Raw genomic sequence first — 22,689 nt, 5'->3', positions numbered from 1 at the left:
GTTGGGCTGGGTCAGCTTGACAGAGAAATTGATGTTTGCTCTCTGGCAAGTCAGAGCTCCACGGTAAAATAATGTGCCCATACAAGTAGTCAGAAACGGACTTCCAGGAAGCGATGTAAAAATAGCAGCTGAGCTGGAACCGGTCCAGATGTGCACAAAGACATGATGTCAAAGAGAAAATTGGAACAATTTAAAGAGGTGAGGTTTTTAAATTTAATGACTCAAAAAACTTCTTTATGGCACCCCATAATGCCCGTTCAGCATGATGGGTGTTTTTATTTTTTTTTAACCTTGCCTTGACCCTTCTAGTGACCTTTAGGAAGTTTTAGACTAGCTCTTGGATTCACTTCGGATTCAAGTACACCTGATTAAATGTAGTGCACTCCCTGAAAAAAAAAAAAGTATGCATGTGTTTTATAATAACTGTCATAATTGTTTTTAGATGCACACAAATAAAAGCCAGACGTCACGGCTCTAAGACTGGATGGATTAAGTTTACTTGACACAGTTTTTTAATAAGTGAGGCAAATTTACCTTAGCATAACTAACTTTACAACTAACTCTCTCTGAAATTGAAAGAAATTACAAAAATCAGATTTGTTTTTGTTATTGTTATACATTTCATGTCTGAGCTGACTTACCGTGCTACTACTAAAAACTGATCAATCTGTTTCTCTGTCAGTGAGCTGTTGGGGTCCCAGATCTTCTCCTCCATTTTCTCCAGGTCCCTGCCATCATCCTCACCTAAATGCACCACAAGACAAACAAATGTGGATGCAAGTCCATTTTTAATGCTCTCCAAGATTGCCATGGGTCTTTATCGGGGGGGAAAAAACAACAGCAAACACAAAAAACTCAAGTTCAATTGTCTGCAATTTTCCTTTTAGATTAAAATAATAAATAAATCCTGCTTTGTGTGGGGCTTTAATGAATCCCAGAGTTGAAGAGGTGGGCTCTGTCAAGTTGCCAGCCTTCAACCAACGAGCCAGCCTGCCTGAGATTCTAACACATGTAGAAGAATTTCATTAACATGGGTTTAATTAGCAAGCCTAGTGTCCCATGGTGCTTTAATTGCAATTTCAGATGCATCCCACCTGCTAAGAATAAAATTCTGGCAAAACACAGGATGCCAGCAAAACACCATAATCTGGCAGAAAAACAGTCACATTTGAAAATGATTACCTGATTAATGATTACCTTACAAACTATTGGCAGAGAATGCCCGGAAAATATCCTTCTGCTCATCTAAATGGAAATAATAGTGGATTTGTGTTACTAACAAGTTGGATTTAAAAACATTACAGTTTGTACAAAACTGTCAAGTCCCAGTTATTAAAATGAATGCTTACAAATATTTTGCTACACTTTACGACCTATTATATTTCATCGTGGGTGTATACCTCAATGACAGCTTTTTTGATGTCAGATTTGGGATGCGTTATGAACAGTTGTCTTCTCTGCGGGTGACTGTAAAGTCATCAATTGTGCAACACGAATGCAATAAACTGTTATTTCAAATGCTGTGATTATGTATAATCATTGTTAGTCCACAGTGTGATTGCCATGGAAACCCAACTTGGTTGTTCTCTCAACTTTACTCGTAACAGAAAAGAGGAAAAAAAGTGGTGTATTAAGGCAGAAAAGTCATAAAAGTTCATGACATGTTCCTGAAATTTGAGCAGTTGCACAAATATTAAAAAGTTTGACAGTCGTGGCTCAGACTGTTAAACTTTTCCCATTAATGCAGACATATTGCTAAAAAAATAATCAGTCCACTGCAGGGTAAAAAGTGCCCTGCAGAAAATGGATACAGTGCTTCTAAGCGAATAAGTCATTTTTAAAAAGCAGCCAAAAATTTTAAGCACAACGTACCTTCCTTCAGGAGGTCGGTGATGTCGGCCTGGTACTTGTTCCCAACACGGATCTCCCCCTTATCAGCCAGCAGGGTCTTCTGCTGAGGGTCGTATACCAGCGAGTAGAAGAAGGCATCCTGGGAAATACAGATGACAGGAAGGTGTGAGGATGCAATGAAAGGAACAGGAAGCGGGATGGGCGAGCGGAGAGGCGAAAGAGTGGGGTGTATCAGTTGGTCTGCGTGCGTGTGTGTTTGTGTCTGTGTATTTCCCCCCTCTCCTAGTCTCTCGTCTCCTCATTACAGTACGTGAAAAGAACATTCTAGGTCAACACGTTGAATAATTCATCTGGAAACAAGAATCTTTAAACTCATAAGATTCTTACTCTCCTCTTCTCTCTCTCTCACTCACACACTCACACACACACACACACACTGAAATCTAAAACCTAATTACAGTTGAGACTCCATCATGACCACGTACCTCTCTGTCCAGGTAGGACTTCAGGGCTTCTGTCTCGTTCAGCAGCGTCACACAGCACTTTCCCCTGAAGGATGTAAGAAACACAGTTAAGGAAGAAGTGAGAGAAAAAGAAAGAAGAAAAAAATTAAGAAAGACACAGGAGGAAGTCATAGAGGAGAAAAGTATGAGCCAATATTTGACATGTGAAACATTGAAAAGCAGACGGGGCTTAAAGTCCATGGGATTTTAAGTGGTTATGTAAGTGCAAGATGAAAGCTGCTCTCTGGTCCAAACTCCTCTGCAAGAGAAATGTAGGATACAGCTCAGAATCTCCAATGATGGTATTGATTCAGGTCCAGTTTGCCCAGCTTGGTTTTTTGGAGTTTTTTTGGGATAAATCCTGGTCCCGTGTGTTGACACCAACAGCACTCATCCCTGTCCCCAAACTGCTACAGTCTGAACTGGGATTATTTACCAGCTAATTAGTCATACCTCTCTAGCCTGAAGCAAATACGATTTGGCAGGGTAATAAACTCAAGCACACTGTGTAACCTCGCCACACACTGTTAAGTTAGAAAACTTAATCAAGCTTGAATTCTCACTAAACAAACTGCTCATCAGAGCATTTTTATTCGAGCAGATGTCAGTTTGCTCTTCTTGTGATTTCAGGAATGTCAAGTAATAATATGCTAATGATTAGGTAGGTTTGCCTCGAGCTTACTGATGAGCAGAGGTAGGTTTATATCTAGAAACAGCTTTCTGTTGACATTTACTGCTCAGCGTGTACCCTGCATATGAGTGGATTACTTTGTGTCTGTCTTTCTCGCCAGCACAGCTTCACGTATAGCAGGCAATGTGACATCAAGGAAATTGCAGTATTTGCATCAAAAAGCATGAATACACATTATAACAGTATAAATGAGTCCATGCAATGCATGTAAATAAAAAATTGCAACATGGAAATGGGAATAATCAGAAGAAATTTGCAAATATTTGTTATACTGTAGGTCTTAACATTATGATGCCATCAAGATTCGCTTTTTAGTATTCGAAAATTATCTTATTAATCAATGCAAACAACGTAAACTGCATTAGTGATGTGAATAAGTCCACCTTTCCTACACTTGATCTAAATTTCCTACTTAAGCAAAAGGTGATTCACAGTCAATAATGCTGCAATCCATCTAAATTTTAGGGTCGAGTTACACAGGCCCAGAGACCAGTTACCAATCATCTGGCAAATTACTCGACATGGGGGAAAAACAAATGTTCCTCAATCTGGTCCAAGTGGTTGCTGACCTACACTGGCTGCAAAAAGGTGCTGCACCAAAAACCTCCGTGTGATTTCTGCGGTCGCTAGCAGACTGCTGCAGTCGCACAAGAGCAGTCTCCAGCAATCACTTGCAGCCACTGGAGGTATACACATTTTTTATCCCCCTCACAACTGGTGGTTGCCAGATGGTTACTAACCGGTCTCTAGGCCTGCGTAACTGAGGTGTTAATCAGCCTAAATTTTTACTCATTTACAGTATCAATGCTACATTAAGCCACTGCTCATTAGCTGAAAATTTCTAACCACTACCAATTTTTATTAACCCCCTATTGGCTTGAAGCCAACACAGAAAAACGACAAAGCATTCATCCCTGATAGTATTCATAAAAAAAAGACAACAAAACAAAAAATGAGCTGCCATTTTTTCATCTTGTTATTACCATAAATTTATAACTACTTTTTCTAAAAACAAGTCGGTTCTGTCTGTCTTGTTTTCTCTTCACCGACCCCCTACCGTCTAGGAAAATTTCATCAGAAATGTTCTGTTTGGAGAAAAAGTTGGGTTTGTTGAATCAACTGTAACCCAAAAGATTTGGATGAAAAGATGAAGAAACATTTAGTGAACAGAACTTCAGTCACAGCATGAGATGGGTATTTGAAACCAAAATAGAATGTCAAGTAGGTGGGTGGGTTTAGAAGTTGCACAAGCAAGTCCCACAAAAAGAAGGTAAATAAAGCATCTAGTCCTGTGACACAAATGAAGTGTACCTGATGTGTGTGGCTGGTAAAGACTCCAGCTGGCGAGAAAGGAAGAGCTCTCTGTGTCTGAGCTGGTGTTTCTGTTTCTCCGGGAGATCCCGCATCTCTGGATTCTCCATCTCCTCCTCCAGCTCCCCTAGGTGAAGAAAAAGAAAAGAAAAAAGGAGGAGGAGTGTCAAACATAAGTACTTTAGATGAGGCAGAACGATGAAGTCCATAAGCGGGGGGGAAAAAAAGTGAGAATGGCAAGTGAATCGGCTGAAGCCACACACTCCACACAGAGGATGCACATTTGATGAGCTGCAACGATGGAGCCCCCAAGGACAGGGAGAGCTGTGCATATATACAGATATTTTACATAAAGTGGTATGAATCAAACAGGATGTCAAGTGGACTGAGATCACTTGGCTCAGCTCTACAAAAAGTGAAGTAAAAGGCCCAATCCAGCCTTTGAGGGTGTAAGGTAGCACAGAGTGACACAGTTTAATGTGCTATTGTTGGTAGTTATTCCTGCTATAATACAATCAGAAATCTAATCAAAATATAATCAAGAATCAATAAAATCCAATAAGAAAATAATCACTACAATGATAAATATTTAAATCTTTCAACCCAGACTGTCTTTGTGTGTGTGCACTCGTTCTGTGCAGCCGCGACCTTGAGCTCTGTTTGTGTGCGTAAGGAGTTAGCCTAAACAATCGTCTGAGTGACAGAAAAGTGGAGCAGGCAGAGAGACAGATGCAGAAAAGGGTTTGGATTTTATTGTGCACGAATAGCAGAAGAAGTAATTTTTAAGTCTATTTCACCTCAAATCCTGCAACATCCCAGGTATCACTGTTACCTTAGGACTGTTCATGCTTTTAATGCCCTTCTGATATGCTGTTTGTTATGTCCTGTATTTTTAAGCAAAAAAATGTAATTCAAAAGTTAAGAGCATGAGAAAAGTTACAGAAAATATACACCTGTAAAGAGATTCTGATGTTAAATCTTTGATGTCAATATAGAACAGAAACACAAAAGGGTTTTTTGTTTGTTTTGAAATTTGAAGCCATCCATAAATGATCAATAAAACAGTCCAAACATATGCAGTTAGTGGGGTTGGGTTAACAGGTGATACTAAGCTGGCCATAGGTGTGAATGTGAGCGTGAATGGTTTCGTAATCTCCGTGTTAGCCCTGTGAGACTGGCAACCTGTCCAAGGTGTACACCCTGCCTCTTGCCCTATGGCAGCTGGATAGGCTCCAGCCCTCCTGCAACTCTGAACTGGATAAGTGGAAGAAGACTGGTGGATGCATACATGGATGGACATTGTTTCAATTGCATTTTTGAATATTAAGATAAGTTTCCAAAACAATTTGTTGGGTTTAAAAATCTTCAAAAAAAAATTTGTACTGCAACTTTTGTACTACACTTGCAAAAAGATAAAGTATTCCAGGATATATATATATATACACACACACAAAAAATACATAATTTTTAAAATTCCCTCTCCCACTAAAAACACAAGGTCCAGATAAGCAAAATCAATGCTTTGGAATGTTTCTGGGTTCAAACCTGCTGGGCAACTGGTGTCTGCCTGTTTGGGATTCTAAATTGGCCATAGGTGTGAGCTAGGGGTGGGCGATAGAAACGATATACGATAGAAACGATATCGTATACCGGTGGCGCCAGTGTCCGGCAGCCTCGCCTCTGTCAGTGCACCCCAGGGTGGCTGTGGCTACAATGTAGCTTGCCGTAATGCTCTGACAATCCATCAAGCAGTGCGGCTAACCAAAGTTGTACTAAAACATTTTTTAACAGATTTCTGCACGCCCAAATCGGTTCGAGGTCAGTAAGCACAACCAGAATTCATACATAAGGCACACTCTAGATTTTTGAGAAAATTCAAGGATTTTAAGTGTGCTTTATAGTGTGGAAAATACGTTATACAGAAGAAAAGAATATATCGTGATATATATCGTTACCGCACATGCTTCAAATTATATTGCGATATGAATTTTAGGCCATATCGCCCAGCCCTAGTGTGAGCATGATCATAAATGATTGTCTGTCTCTCTGTGTTAGCCTGCTATCCTCCCCAGGGTAAACCTTGTCTCTAACCAAATGTCAAATAGGACATGCTCCAGCCTCTCCCATGACCCTGAATTAGATAATAGGTTAAGAAACTGACTGAATGGATGGCTGACTGGATAAAAGAACGGCTGGGTTGTATATTTCCCAGAACACAACCAATAAAATCTTTCTGTTAGTCTCTCTCACCTTGTTACCGTTATTTTTAAGACTTGATAAAAGCCCTTTTTTTTTTTCTTTTTTTTTTTTTTTAAATCACAGAAGACATTTATTTAACTGTTCTCACAAATTGGATAGTATATTGACTGACTAATAAGCTGAACTTGAGGTGTACAATTCAGGAGTTACACTTTAGTTGCGTGCTGCTGATTGAGCTAATTTCTCTTGAGTCAGAAGCTGAGCTCAAAGATTTGTCTTCTATTAGTTGTTATCTCTCTCCCCCTCGCTCTCCCTCTCACTCTCTCCCTCATGTTTGCATGTAGAAAAAGCAAAAATCAAAGGGCACCAGGTGAGATGAAGGGGAAGGAAAAAAAAAAGAGAAAAGAATAGTTCTAGTAAAGAGGTCCAAGAATGACTGGACAGAGAGATTGCTGAAGAGATGTCTGCCTGTTTAAGTGAGCCATGTATCTGAGTCATCCTTTAGTAAAAGATTGAGCCATGGCTAGTGGGTTAGTACATTTCCAATATTAATTCCTATTCCCATGGATGTGGATGAATGAGGGAAACGCAGAGGGAAAAGGAGACGAGATGGATGGTAAAATAAACAGAGACAGAAAACAGTAGAGAAGAGCACAGGAGAAAAATGTGACAAAAGTGATAAAGAGAATGGGAGCTTAAGATGTAGGCCGAGCAACATAAACACATCGAGGAAACGAGAGAGGGGTAGAAGGGGAGCAATAGAGAAATCAGCAGGGAGAGCCGGAGTGAGAGAGTGAGGAAGGAGGCCGATGAGAGAGCAGAAGTGAAACGAAGAGCGGGAGAGCAGTCAGTACGTGCTCCAATTCATTTGGAGTTTCATTAGAGGAAGCGAGACAGAAAGAGGGAGACAGGGAGCAGAACAAAAGCAATCAAGGGATTTTCAGGAGAAGAGATGTGTGGCCAAAATCAATAAGTACTCCATCTCTCCCTCACTCTGCCCAGCACTCAGCACCCAGCAGACACACTATCAATGCCCAGGCAGAGCAACGCAGAGGCACGCACACACACTCACACACAGCGTTCACCATCTTCTTCCATGTGAAGGCAGGAAAATATGGACCAAGATCCAAACAGGAAAAGTACCAGAGATTAACCTGAGAGATGTTTTGTGAATCTCATTTCTATAAAGATATTGTACTGATGTTCCCAGCAGTTACCATGAATCAGATGTTAAAAACTGGAAGTACACGTCGGTTGTCCTTTACAAGACATTGCTCTGGCAATTAAAAAATAAATAAATAAATCAAACTTATATTGTGAAAATAAAGTTGTGTTGAATATCAGTGAAACTGGCTTTACTGTGATGCAAAAGTATGCATAGAAAATATTTAAGAGTAAATCAATGTTTTGGGTTTTTTTTTTTTGGACAGTAAATACATTTAAAACTAGTAATTAGACTCAGTGTTACCTCTGATTGAATATAGCAATAAAGTACTGTTACTAGAATGGATGAAGAAAGAAAGAAAGAAAGCAAAGTGAGGAAACAGAGGAATTATATACAATAAGATCCAAAGCCGGAGTACTTTAATTAACCCCTGATCCTCCAGGATATATTACTGCTCATTTTATCTGTCTCTCAATAATATCCCATTATATAAACAAATATAGCCACAATTAGTCCCAGTTGACCTAAAAAACATACATGTGAAGTATATAAGAGGATTTCTTACACTAAAGAATATCTGGAGTTGTGGGGTATTATTCTAATGTCAAAATAGGCCTTATTAGAAGGAAAGGAATAAGGATGCAGAATAAGAGATTAGATTTGAGGTTTGAGTTGGTAGGGGGAAAAAAATGTGAAGCCCTGTCAAAGACCAGGAGTTCTGTTGGAGACTAAAAACCTGAAACTTTGTATGCCTTTAAATAAGAAAAAAAAAAGCCTAAATAAATTAAATTTGGCTGTTGTCCCCTTTGAGGTCGTCTCCTTTTGCACTCTTGAACCACTTCGAGCATTCCTGCCAATTTAGGATCACAGTGGACTCACAAAGCCTGCCTGTATTTAATGCCTACCTCCCTGTTTGTGTTTTGTGAAACTGTTCCCTGTAATAGATTACTGGTGAATTTACCGATGGTGACCTTCATGTTATCCAGATTGACCTTGAAGAAAATGTATGTTTCTTGATTTTACAATATAAATAGTATTTGCTTGACTTCAAAGCTAAGTCTCAATATGTGGGTGTGAGTGTTTGGATGTGTGTTACTCTGCTTCTGCATCCCCATATCTATTACTTCATACACACACACACTCTAGCAGGATTATGTAGTGGTCCATCAGCAGGGCTGGTCCTTCCAGCTGGCCCCTGGCTGTGAGTCCTTGAGAAGCAATTCAACTCCCCAACCTCAGTCCTCCTCCTCGGAGCCAATCTCCTGGCAGTGCACCCACACCATACTCTACAAATTGCCTCTCCATCTCACCTGTCCCAGCCAATTATCAATTATTGATGAATGGGTCGCCTTACTGTGTTGAGATGGTGAGAGGAGAGGAGAGAGCAGGCTTCAGGGCAAGTTGAGGAGGTGAGGAAAGCATAGCTGATTGGTGTTAACTTAACCAACTGACTACATCTTTATGAAACAGACCACTTTTTATGATATACTGAACTGCAAACAGCTGCAGAGAGGCTCATGTAATTACTAAAATACCACTGGTAAACCTCTTATAACCAACCCATCATATCCATGACTATTAAGTTTAAAAAATGAAACTTTATTTAATTAACTGAATTTAAATTTCAGTCATAATCCAAATTTCAAAGGTTGGAGGCTGTCTAAAATAACAGACATCAATGACTTGCAGAGCTATTAAATCCGTATTGACAGCAGAAAAAAGAAAATTAAGAAAATGTAACATGTTCGGAACAAAATGCTTCTGGGGGCGGGGCAACAAAAGAATGGAAAAGTGGTACTCAAAAGGAATGTGTGGTGGAGTATTTTGCAAATAAGTAGGTTTGTAGGGAAAAGGTCAGTAAGACTGGTTATAAAAAGTCTTATTGAGGGACAGACTTTCGTAGAGGTAAAGGTGAACAAAGGTTCCTTAATCTGCCAAAAAGGAAAAAAATTGATCTGCAAAATTGTGGAAGAAATTTCTGAGCTATGTTCCTCCATGTAATACTGTGAAAACTTGGAATATCTCATCATCAACAATACATAATGTCATCAAAGGTTTCCAGGAATCTGGAGAAATCTCTGTGCACAAGGCTGATAATCATTACTGGATACTCGTGACCTTCGGGCCCTAAGACAGCACTGCATTAAAAAACAGCCATGATTCTGTCACAGAAATCCCTGCATGGGCTCAGAAACACTTCCTGAAATCATGGTCTGTGAACACAGTTTGGCATGTCATTCACAAATGCAGTTTAAAGTTCTATCAATGCTAAAAAGGAACCATGTGTGAACACGATCCAGAAATGCTGTGGTGTTCTGTGGCCCAAAGCTCACTTACAATGGACTGACGCAAAGTGAAAAACTATGAAGCAGAATCCAGGTGCTGAACTAAGAACTCTCTCTGAGCCTTAAGATACCTCCACACACATACCTTTGCAGACATCCAACAGTGGCCTGGTACAAGGTACACTAATCTTAGCCCAACTCCATCATTCTTCACATCACATCACCCTTATCCTGCCTCATGTCCTCCTCTGCCTCCTCATTAACTCAAATCACTAATAAAGTTCTATTTACAGTTACAGTAAAAGTTCAACAAAGGCCTGTTTTGATCAATATAATATATATATAACAATTACTCACCAAAACTCACCAAAATAATTCTGATTATGGTTTTGGCAATGAACCAAATGCCCAACATTAAACTGAGATGATATTTTCTACACTTATCTAACTGCCCTGTCCTCCATTAGCCGTTTACTTTTAAAATGTGATATTAATTAACTTGGGCTGCGGCTGTTGATTATTTCAATAATCACTGGATATAACGTCTGTCAAAATAACAAAATCCTTTCATTTCATTTACATACCATCCTAAAACCAGATTTATTTTTTTTCTTAAATAAAATAAGGTATACATATATTCTAAACTAAGGCATTGGGGGGGGAGAGCCTTTGTCTTCTTAAAAGACTTTCTAACATTAAAATAAGGCAAAAAGGCAACTCACAATATTGTATTTTGGTGTGTGTTCATGAGTATTTGTGTCTTCATGTTTAAGTGTACCAGTGAGTGACTTTGTGTGTCTATAAGCCTTTAAGCATGTGGTAGCTTCATCTGACCGTTCTCAGAACTGAGGACTGCCATGTGCTCTTAAGAAGCGCCTCCTGCTGCAGAAAGCAGAGGTTGTGATGGTGTAGATGTTAATAATTAATGTTAATAATAATTCAGTGTCCTGAGTAACAGCACCAGGTCATTGGCTCAGAGTTTTACTGTGAAATTCAGTTTAATTCAATTCAATTTTATTTATATATCGCCAAATCACAACAAAAGTCGCCTCAAGGCGCTTCATAGATACAGAGAAAAACCCAACAATCATATGACCCCCTATGAGCAAACACTTTGGCGACAGTGGGAAGGAAAAACTCCCTTTTAACAAGAAGAAACCTCCGGCAGAACCAGGCTCAGGGAGGGGCGGTCATCTGCTGCGACCAGTTGGGGTGAGAGAAGGAAGACAGGATAAAAGACATGCTGTGGAAGAGAGACAGAGGTTAATAAAAGATATGATTCAATGCAGAGAGGTCTGTTAACACATAGTGAGTGAGAAAGGTGACTGGAAAGGAAAAACTCAATGCATCATGGGAATCCCCGGCAGCCTACGTCTATTGCAGCATAACTAAGGGAGGATTCAGGGTCACCTGGTCCAGCCCTAACTATATGCTTTAGCAAAAAGGAAAGTTTTAAGCCTAATCTTAAAAGTAGAGATAGTGTCTGTCTCCCGAATCCAAACTGGAAGCTGGTTCCACAGAAGAGGGGCCTGAAAACTGAAGGCTGTCCCTCCCATTCTACTTTTAAATACTCTAGGAACAACAAGTAAGCCTGCAGAGCGAGAGCAAAGTGCTCTAATAGGGTGATATGGTACTACAAGGTCATTAAGATAAGATGGGGCCTGATTATTTAAGACCTTGTATGTGAGGAGCAGGGTTTTGAATTCAATTCTGGATTTAACAGGAAGCCAATGAAGGGAAGCCAAAACAGGAGAAATCTGCTCTCTCTTTCTAGTCCCTGTCAGTACTCTTGCTGCAGCATTTTGGATTAGCTGAAGGCTTTTCAGGGAGTTTTTTGGACATCCTGATAATAACGAATTACAGTAGTCCAGCCTGGAAGTAATAAATGCATGAACTAGTTTTTCAGCGTCACTCTGAGACAGGATATTTCTAACTTTAGAGATGTTGCGCAAATGGAAGAGAGCAGTCTTACATATTTGTTTAATATGTGCGTTGAAGGACATATCCTGGTCAAAAATGACTCCAAGGTTCCTCACAGCGTTACTGGAGGCCAAGGTAATGCCATCCAGAGTAAGAATCTGGTTAGATACCATATTTCTAAGCTTTTCAGGGCCGAGTACAGTAACCTCAGTTTTATCTGAATTAAGAAGCAGAAAGTTAGCAGCCATCCAGGTCTTTATGTCTTCAAGACATTCCTGCAGTTTAACTAATTGGTGTGTGTTATCTGGCTTCATGGATAGATAGAGCTGGTTGTCATCTGCATAGCAGTGAAAATTTATTCGATGTCTTCTAATGATGCTGCCAAAGGGAAGCATGTATAATGTAAACAGTATTGGTCCTAGCACCAAACCCTGTGGAACTCCATAATTAACCTCAGTGTGTGAAGAGGACTCTCCATTTACATGTACAAATTGTAGTCTATTAGATAGATATGATACAAACCACTGGAGTGCAGTACCTGTAATACCTACAGCATGTTCTAATCGCTCTAATAGGATATTATGGTCGACAGTATCGAACGCTGCACTAAGGTCTAGCAGGACAAGCACAGAGATGAGTCCACTGTCAGAGGCCATATAAAGGTCGTTTGTAACCTTCACTAAAGCTGTTTCTGTGCTGTGATGAGTTCTGAAAGCTGACTGAAACTCTTCAAATAACCCATTCCTCTGCAGATGATCTGTTAGCTGTTTGACAACTACTCTTTCAAGGATGTTTGATATGAAAGGAAGGTTGGAGATTGGCCTATAAGTAGCTAAGACTGCTGGGTCTAGAGATGGCTTTTTGAGTAAAGGTTTAACTACAGCCAGCTTGAAGGCCTGTGGTACATAGCCGATTATTAGAGATAGGTTGATCATATTTAAGATCGAAGAATTAATGAAAGGATTTCTTTGAGCAGTTTTGTAGGAATGGGGTGTAAAAGACACGTTGATGGTTTGGAGGAAGTAATTATTGAAGTTAACTCAGAAAGATCAATTGGAGAAAAAGAGTCTAACTTAATATCAGTGGTACTAAGAGTAGCTGTAGATAATATTACATCTGTGGGATGATTATTGGTAATTTTTCCTCTAATTATAAAAATTTTATTGGTGAAGAAGTTCATGAAGTCATTACTAGTTAACATTAAAGGGATGGTTGGCTCAAAAGTGCTCTGACTTTTTGTCAGCCTGGCTACAGTGCTGAAGAGAAACCTGGGGTTGTTCTTATTGTCTTCAATCAGTGATGAATAGTAAGATGTTCGGGCTTTGCGGAGGGCTTTCTTATAAAGCAGCAAACTATTTCTCCAGGCTAAATGATGATCCTCTAAATTTGTGACACGCCATTTCCTCTCCAGCTTACGAGTCATCTGCTTTAGGGTACGTGTTTGAGAATTATACCACGGAGTCAGGTACTTCTGATTAGAGACCTTAGTTTTCACTGGAGCTACAGTATCCAGAGTCGTACGTAGTGAGGAAGTAAAATTATTAACAAGATGATCGACCTCTGTTGGAGTAGCGTTCAGATAGCTGCTCTGCTCTGTGTTGGTACAGGGCATTGAAGATGATAACAGTGGGTGGATTATATTCTTAAACTTAGTTACAGCGCTTTCAGAAAGACATCTACTGTGACAAAGTCTACTCTCCACTGCTGTGTAATCAATTATTGTAAAATGTAAATGTTATCAGGAAATGATCAGACGGGAGAGGGTTTTCAGGAAACACTGTTAAAAGTTCAGTTTCTATGCCATATGTTAAAACAAGGTCTAGAGCAGACCATCCCAAAGTGTGGGGCCCGCAGGGGGGGGGCGCGGGATGAAAAAGGGGGGGGGGGGGACGACAAAACGCTTGGACACTGCTAGCATGGGCGTATACAGAAACGCAAAGCAGGAGATGAAGCATAGCTGAATATGTTTCCAAACCAACTTCATTCTAAGCCAAAGACTAGAAAATATGGTGAAGCATATCTTCCCTTTGGCTTCACCTGCACAAGTGCCAAGGTAGGTCTCCCCTGCAGGATTGCTTTTCCCTTCGTCGGGAGCAGCGCTGGTCTGTTTAAATCACGGACAAACAGTATGCCACATCTGTGATTTTTAGTTCACAAACACTTCTTGTAATGACTAACGACTCCTGACATTTTGGAGATGTTAGCTCTTTATACAGTAAAGTTACAGCGGGATACAAATAATGTCAGGCTGATCCTGCCACGATTTGTGATCTGAAAAATGTATTGATAGCAATGTTGAATATTTTTACACAGGAAAAAAAACAACTACACGTAAAATAATCACATCGTGACGCCTCTGCCTTTGTAAATGAAGGGACATTAACTTCGTGTGTATGTAAGCGTGTAAAACCTGCAGATAGTCAGATTAACAGTATTTTGTCTCCATCTGCCATTCTGCAATTCATCTCATGTAAACAATAACGTGGCGCACAGCGTGCCATGAAAAAAGGCACATACCTTTGACGTTGCGTGGCGAACTCTGTATTCCTCGTCCACATGTAAACTCAAAAAAGGAGTTTTTAAAAAAAAAAAATCTCAGTTTTCGGTGAGTCCAAACACCGTTTACTTGTGGACGAAACAGCTGCGTTTTCAAAAATACATCTGAAAAGTCTGAGAAATCAGACAGAAACTCTGTGTAAGGCCAAGGTGGACGATAGAAACCAGTCTTACTTGTTATCATCTGAGTTTTACAGCTGGGGTGGGCAAGGCTAAGCATCAGGCTTTCTAATGAATTAAAAGTCTGTCTTTGTCTTTCATTAATTAATAGGCTGGTGTGAAAAATTGCTGCCACACCGCCCCCTCGGCCTGTGCTTCGAGATTTCTGGTAGTTAGAATGGCTCGGGGGTGTTGATTCATTTAAACTAACATAATCATCCTGCTGCAACCAGGTTTCTGTAAGGCAGAGTAAATTGATTTGTTGATCAATTATTAAGTCATGTACTAACAGAGACTTGGAGGAGAGAGAGACCTAATATTTAACCCTCTGGGGTCCAGGGTATAATTGGCCGTTTTTGACTACTTTTGATTTTACCTCTATATTTCACCTTTAAAATATGTTTTTCTTGCCTTGTTTGGTATCATTATTTTCTGCACAATCTCAAATATCTGAAATTTGAGTTATTTTTTCATTTTGGTATACTATATTATCACAGTTGATCTAAATTAGGACAAAAAATTCAAAATTTGAGTAGAAAAAAGTTAGATTTTTTACTGTAAAACCCACAAACATGTTTAACGAATCAATTTCATAACTTGAAATGCAAATAGAAATTGTACATTTCTAAAAATCTAAAAAGTTTTGCAAACAAAGTTATATGGTACTATTTACCTAAAAATGCAGCCAAGGCCTCAGGCATTTTTTATATAACCATTTAAATCTATTTACAGAACAATCAGGTGTGCTGCATCAAATAAGAAGGCACACAAATTATTTGTGCCAGTCCAAAAAATGTAGTTTGTGTTCAGTATAAGACAGAGTAGAACACCAAAGGCCTAAACCCTACAGGTCTGACAGCAGGAGGTGGATCAGTCCTGTTTTCCATGTGGGAACAGCGTTTACACTGGAATCTGCCTTTGACGGCTTTTTTTGAGCAAATATGAAATTCAGCAGTATAACTGACACACAATACAAAACAATAACTACACAGCACACTAACTACAGCCTCCAAACACGCTAAACGTCACTAATGTCTCACATATGAAAACTCGCTCTCTCTCTCGTTCTTTCGCTCACCTGCTTTCCGTCAGGGGTGTCACTCCTAAAAATCTTCCCCTTCTTCCTAAACCACCAAGTGTCACATGTTGCCAAATCATTTTTTTGATTGGCTGACATGGTAAACTAACACCAATAGGGAAGGGGTATTTTTTTCTTTTTTCACACACAAGTAGAGAGTGTTTGCTAGCGATGTCTGTAGAAAACGCTGTTTTTACCGTCCTTCCCGCTGTAAACACCACTGTTTTGTTCAGAAAAAAAACGTGTATTTTTCATCATAACTGGTTTTACGTAGCCCATCGACACAATTCAAAAACTGGTATATAGTTTGAAGTCCGCACTTTCGACCCAAGTTGAAACGGAGACTCTGACTCGCTGCATCTTGTAGTTGTGTCGTCTTAAATTGGTCATGTGATTTTGACGCGCCAGCGCGTCTGGCGACCCCAGAGGGTTAACAATCCACATTTCACTGTTTCACTCTTTGGTTCAGATGTGGATACTGTATTGTTCTTTCTTTGTGATTTTTTATGTTTAAGTTGTTTGATGCTGGTTTTTAGTTTGTTTTTTGTATTTTTGGGAGCTGACACAGTCTCTATGGAGATGGGTGTTTTTTTTGGGGGGGGGGGGGGGGGTAGCAGGATGAGAGAAGCTGCAGAGAGGCGTGTAAAACTGCAACTCTGCTTCCTGGTCCCAACTCTGGATAGTCATATTTTGGTGGGTTTAATAAATTTGTCCATATTTCTAGAAATGAGAGTTGCTCCATCCAAAGTGGGATGGATGCCGTCTCTCCTAACAAGACCAGGTTTCCTCCAGAAGGTTTGCCAATTATCTATGAAGCCCACATCGTTTCCGGGACACCACTCAGACAGCCAGCAATTTAAGGAGAACATGCAGCTGAACATGTCACTCCTGGTCTGATTGGGGAGGGGACCAGAGAAAACTACAGAGTCCGACATTGTTTTGACAAAGTTGCACACCGATTCAATATTGATTTTAGTGACCTCCGATTGGCGTAACCGGGTGTCATTACTGCCGAAGTGAATTATGATTCACGTTGTCATTACTGCCGTAATATATTAGTATATATTAAAAATATATACTTTCAATGGCCTGTGGAAAAAAACATTATTTAACTTTATTATCTTTATATAATAGGTCTGCTGAATAATGTTACAAAACCCTTGAAATAAAAGTGTACACCCCATATCCCCCTTTAGATTTTGCTTTTCTTCTTTGCTTTTCTTCACTTTGGAGCTTTTTGAACAGTTGTTTTTTTCCCCAGTAAAGATTTTAAAGTTGATTCCAATTGCAAGTGCTGTTTTTTCCCTCCACCTGAGCTCACTGTCTCAGTAACAGCTCCGCCTCTTTACTCTACACTATTTGTGTGTAGACAGACTCCACATTAAACAATGACAGCATTGTCACTGCTGTTGCTGTATTTCAGTTTTTTGTTGAGAAACCTGGGGCCTACTTGTGCTCAATGTTGTACTACTTTATGTTCATACATGTGTTCCCAAAAAAAAAAATCTATTTTTATTTGCAAATGTGGGTGAAACCCTCACGCTTACATGGTGAGCTGCTCTACAACATCTTTTTGCAATCTAGTCATTCAAGTTACTTGAATTTTTGCTATTGTTGTTAACTGCTACTACAAAAATAGCAGTAACCACACCTAAACTCCCACCACATGATCAATGACTAGACACAGCATTTTATGTGCTGCGTAACACCCATTTCAAATAAATCTTGAGATAGACATCTTTAGATCTGCCTCGTCATAGGTTAAGATGAACAAGAAAAAGTACTGTGATTTTGAACGCCTTTCCCACTCACTCAAGCGCACGATCAAGATGATGTTCCCACCCCCCGTTTTACAGCACAGTCCAAGTAAGAGTAACAACAACAACACAGTCAGCTGAAGAAAAAAAAAAAAAAGAAAGAAAGAAAGAAAGAAAGAAGACGACATCGCAGTGTTGGAGTGCCGATCATTTTTTTGTGCCGGTTGCATAACGGTTACAATGGGACTTCAGCTCCAGAATGCATTCACTCAAGTTCTGCTTGTGCATTGTTTTGTTTTTTCCCCCTCAAACCACAAAAATCATCCTGGATGTTGTTCAGTCGTTGCAGCAGACCACATTTTATCCCTATAGCTCAAGGAAAGGGTTAAGGATACAACAGACAAGTGTTCTACAGTGAATGAAGAGATTCAGAAATTCAAGCACATGTAACTACCAAGAGACATAAGAAGCAAATCCCCATGTACATTGTTTTAAATTATGTGGTTTGACTGGTTAATGTTCATTTGACTCTGGCTGGAAGGAAAAACCACAAAAGTGCCTTTACAGTCACAAAATAATAAATCATGTCTTCTAGAGATTCAAGCCATGACTGCAACATGGAGGCCCCCCCTTCTCACATTTCAAAGGCTTAGGAACAAGTGATGCATGTATGTGAGCTTAAGATGTACCATTTGAATAAGGTATGTACAGCGCTGCATATAGATTGACCTTCTTCCAGTAAAATAAACTATTAAAATGACTAGAATAACTTATTCAATCAGATGTTGAGAAAGAAAAATATGCCATCAACAATACATCGATCCACTTTAGGGTCACAAGGGGTTGGAGACTATTTCACCTGACTCTAGGTTAGAGGTCAAGTAAACCATGTACAGCACACCAGCCCATCACAAAGCTAATATAGAGAAACATGCAATCATTCAAGCTTATATCCACACCTAAAGCCAATACAGAATTAGCAGTTCACCTAACAAGGATGTCTTTAGACTGTGTGCCCAAATACAGTACACCTAGCCAATAGGTTCCAACCCAGAATCTTCTCACTGCGCCACCCGTTTAAACGTGGTCACATGTTTAAGATCATTTCTACAGCAGTGCAGTAGACACGGTGAACAGTGTCTTTCAAACTGCTATGCAGTGTCAATAGCATATCTAAAGACTACCAGCTTTTGTAGGAAACATAAGGAAGTAGGAAACAGAATTAGAATAATCTGGCTGTTGCTGTGTGTGCAAAAGTTTGAATAGCTGACGAAATGCAGTTTTGGCAGATATTTCTTTTCGTGCGTGCTTGTAAATACATGCAGAAAACAAGGTCATTAAAAATAAAAAGCAGTTATGTTCATTCCAGAGGCATATCTTTCAGCAACAAACAGTAAACCACTTGAACCAGGTTGAAGAAAAAGGAGATACGAATTTAATTTCATAGGTTTTCATTTATTTGTTTACAGCATATTGAAAATGACTGCTACCTGCATTATTCTGCAAAATCCATATGGTATACAACCATCTGTACAGCTACATGTCAGCATTTCATGAAGGCAAAAAGAATAAATATTCCTATAGACTATACACTTTTTCATAAAATATACATTTCTTTTGTTTATTATTTGCTTACAGTAGGTAACGTGCGAGTCCTGCAGTGGGTTAAGTCACTGCTGTACAAAGAAACAAGCCAAAAACAGTCTGAATAGCTACAGTTGATCAGGCTATTACTCACAGTAAAAGCTTATGACTTTCTAACTGTGTAAGTGACGATGTGCAAACTCCTATACCATGCACTTAGTTATTCGACATTAAAACATAATAAAAAGAATATTCCATTGTTTTTGAACATTATTTTAGCCTTAAAAAAAAAAAAAAAAAAAAAAAAAAAAAAAAAGGGGGGGGAGGTTGATGTAACATAACGTTAGCCGAAGACCTGCTTGATTTTAGTCAAGCTGATTCAACTTTCTGTGCATCATTTCACTGGCAACAGTGTTTCCTATTGTTTATAGAAGCAAGGAGCGACATCTCCAAAATAGAAAAAAGGTTTGAGTCATGGCAAATTCAAATGTGTGGAAGGAGGGGCCGTGGAGGTAAAATGCCAAATCTGCCACAGAGTCTGACCACTCAGGAGCCTGCTTCACTCACAGGGGAGGGGCTACCACTGGATTCGGAGGCCCCATTGAGGGAGTGCTCTGAATCTTTGCAAGCAAAATATTTGATCAATGACTCACAGCAGACACACATTAAAAGCACACACACACCACCGCCATCCTCCGCTGGTCCACAACGAAACTGAATTAAATGCACCCCTTCAGCAATTCCTCCGACAGGGCCCAGAGCTAAAAACTCAAGTACATCATGCACGTATAACACGCGGACCCACACAAGCATGCAGACGCACATATACACTCAGCCAAAGTGGGGCTGCAGCTACATAAATGCAGACAGGATGCAGCCCACACCCATGGGGTGCACAGCAATTCCTTACATGCATTTTTTTTACATATTGAAAATGTCTAGAAGCCCCCTCACTGAACTGCAGCTGGTAGAGAGCTCTATATAGGAACAGTCCACTGATGCAACATTCATAATGCAATATCCATCAGCACAGTGCAACTTCCATATAACGCTAGCTTTATTGGAGTATTGTTTTTAACACTGCAACCCTGATTATACATTCATATTTATTTATCAAGAAACCAGAGAGAGGATACAAGCGATCCACAAAAATACCGAAATAGCAATATTTAATGACTCTTTCCAATATACAATAAGAGCATATTTCCTTTTCAATCAACACCAGAGCAAGAACAAAAACATCAAAAATAATCAGACCTTCTTAAGAGAATGCCACACTAAGAAGCTGATGCTGTGTGGTCCAGCAGAATAAACAATCCCCTTCTGCCATGGTTACAACCCCCAGGCCTCCTCAGTAGACGCTGTGGTTAAGACACACACACACACACACGCACACACACATACATTCACACACTAACAGGATACTAGCTCTCAGACACGCACGCACACGCACACACACTTTCACACCCGAAGAGCTAACATTTATCCTGCCACACCCAGACAAAGTCTGGTGGCTGGTTTTGCTGGTCTCGACTAAAGGATGTCAGTGTTTCCACTGCTGGTTATCACAAGAAAAAATGGACGTCAAATAACATGCAAAGATTTTTTCTATTTGCTTTAGCCGGATCTGTTTTACGAGTGCTTTCTAGAGCAGGGCGATATGACCAAAAATATTTATCATGATATACATTTGAAAATTTGCGATAACGATATAATTGACACTAGACAAAATACTTTATAACTCCACAACTTTATTAGTGCAAAAAAAAAAAAAAAAAAAAAAACATCAAGCATCTGTTTTTTTATGTGTTATGTCAAAAATTTAACAGTGCAAATGCAAATTGCTGACAGTTTAACCAAAAGGCATTTCCAGTGGAAACTGGCCAACAGATCCTCAGCATAAACATGTATAATATCTACAAAACTTAAAAAAAAAAAAGAGGTTATACACACACAATACAGTAATATTATGTTGAAGCACAGTACGTATCACTCCACGAGGCTCCTGCCTACGATAGCCGTAATGCTCCGATAATCCATCAAGCGGTGCGGGTTCGTAGCTTAGCAAAGTCGTACTAAAACATTTGACAGATTTTCGAGCGCCGTGTACGACATAAAATCGTTTCGAGGTCAGTAAACACAACCAGAATTCATACATAAGGCACACGGGATTATAAGGGGCACTGTCGATTTCCAGAAAAATCAAAGGATTGATTTTAAGTGTGCCGTATTTTCCAAAGAACACGGTAATAACGACGGCCTCTAGCATGCTCTACCAAAAATAGTGCTTTGTTGTGTGTCTGACAGACGAAAGCTAAACCAGTTCCACACCACTGAAGTTGCAGCATTTTTACAAACCAATTCTGGTTCATCCGTTTCATTCAACAATCCGCTTTCGCCCTTCTCATTCTCCGTCGCCGCCATCCTTTTTCGGCCATGTGCGTATGAAAACAAAGGCACTGCGTATGCACGTTTTACCCATCTTATCGTTGCCCAACATTATACCGGTATTACCGTGAACGGTATGATATGGCCCAGCCCTAGTGCTTTCATATTAATGTTAAGTCTACCTGATAAAACTGGCCACACTGCTCTGGACACCAAGTGTACCTGCTTTAGCCAAAAGTCTTTTTGAGCCTCCAAAAGAACCTGAGTATGTCAGGAGTGTGGACCGTTGTTAATGAAACACTCCATTACATAGAGAAAGCAAGTGCTAATGTGTTATTCTACTTAGCTATATCGGCTCTTTTGTATAACAGGTATAGTAGAAACCAGCTGAGTATGTTGCCTTCTGTCAGTCACCTTGGAAAGTACATCAGTAATTCAGGATTACAAGCGGGTCAAAAACACATGCAATAAAAATGGAGTGACGTCAGAGAAATTACTTGTTCGAAGAAACGGAAAAAAAAATAATAAAACTGTAACTGATGAGTACAGAATGAACCATTTGATTTGCTTGATTCTTTTACATTGCTGCCACATGACCACTGACATAGGAGAATGTCATATTCCTGATGAGAGACGATATGAAAAATAACTGTTCATAGATCTATTTAGCCTCTATTTAACCAGTGAGAACCCATGAGATTAAGAACCTCTTACATTGGCTGCATTAGCCTTCCTGGGTTTGAACCCAGGTCCATCTTGTTGCGAGGCAACCAAATGCTCCGCTGTGGCAGCATGGATACAGATTGCTAACTTAAGTAGTGGGTAGTAGTGGGCGATTATATTTTCCCACAAGACTAAACACACAATAGATAGACAACAGTTTCAAATGAGGATGAACTCAGGTCTTTTCAAGTTACATTTAAAATAGATATAACCTTCCAAGGCAAGGTTGGCTTGCAGACAAGGTTTACAACCGTATTCAACTAACAAGCAAACTGCACAGGTTTTTATTCAGTTAAAATATGTCTAGAAAATTACAATAAAATAAGAAGAAAATGCAAAGATTAAAGGAAAACAGACTAAGTGCCTTAAATATATGTAGCCAAACTGCATAGTTACCTCATAAAAGGCCCATAGTGGGACCTCGATGTACCTCCATGAGCCAAAAAAAAGGCACCTTTTACATGGTCAAACAGGTAATATGGAAGAAGAGGTGGTCATGCCAAAAACAATATCTCTAAG

General features: G+C 39.6%; 1 protein-coding gene across 2 annotated transcripts in view; it reads right to left on the bottom strand.

Annotated features, from left to right (window-relative positions):
* Nucleotides 1-22,689, bottom strand: part of mta1 (metastasis associated 1) — a 48,657-nt gene that overhangs the window by 10,754 nt on the left and 15,214 nt on the right. For both annotated transcript variants that reach the window (XM_026151730.1, XM_026151731.1), the window contains 4 exons: nucleotides 4,357-4,483; nucleotides 2,337-2,400; nucleotides 1,873-1,990; nucleotides 642-744 (listed from right to left, as the gene is read on the bottom strand). In XM_026151730.1, the coding sequence (XP_026007515.1) occupies nucleotides 642-744; nucleotides 1,873-1,990; nucleotides 2,337-2,400; nucleotides 4,357-4,483 (412 nt within the window). The remainder of the gene's footprint in view (nucleotides 1-641; nucleotides 745-1,872; nucleotides 1,991-2,336; nucleotides 2,401-4,356; nucleotides 4,484-22,689) is intronic.

The sequence above is a fragment of the Astatotilapia calliptera genome, chromosome 19 (genome assembly GCF_900246225.1).
Source record: "Astatotilapia calliptera chromosome 19, fAstCal1.2, whole genome shotgun sequence".
Lineage (NCBI taxonomy): Eukaryota > Metazoa > Chordata > Actinopteri > Cichliformes > Cichlidae > Astatotilapia > Astatotilapia calliptera.
Note: the sequence above shows the minus strand (reverse complement) of the source record. Positions and strands in the feature narration are given on the sequence as shown.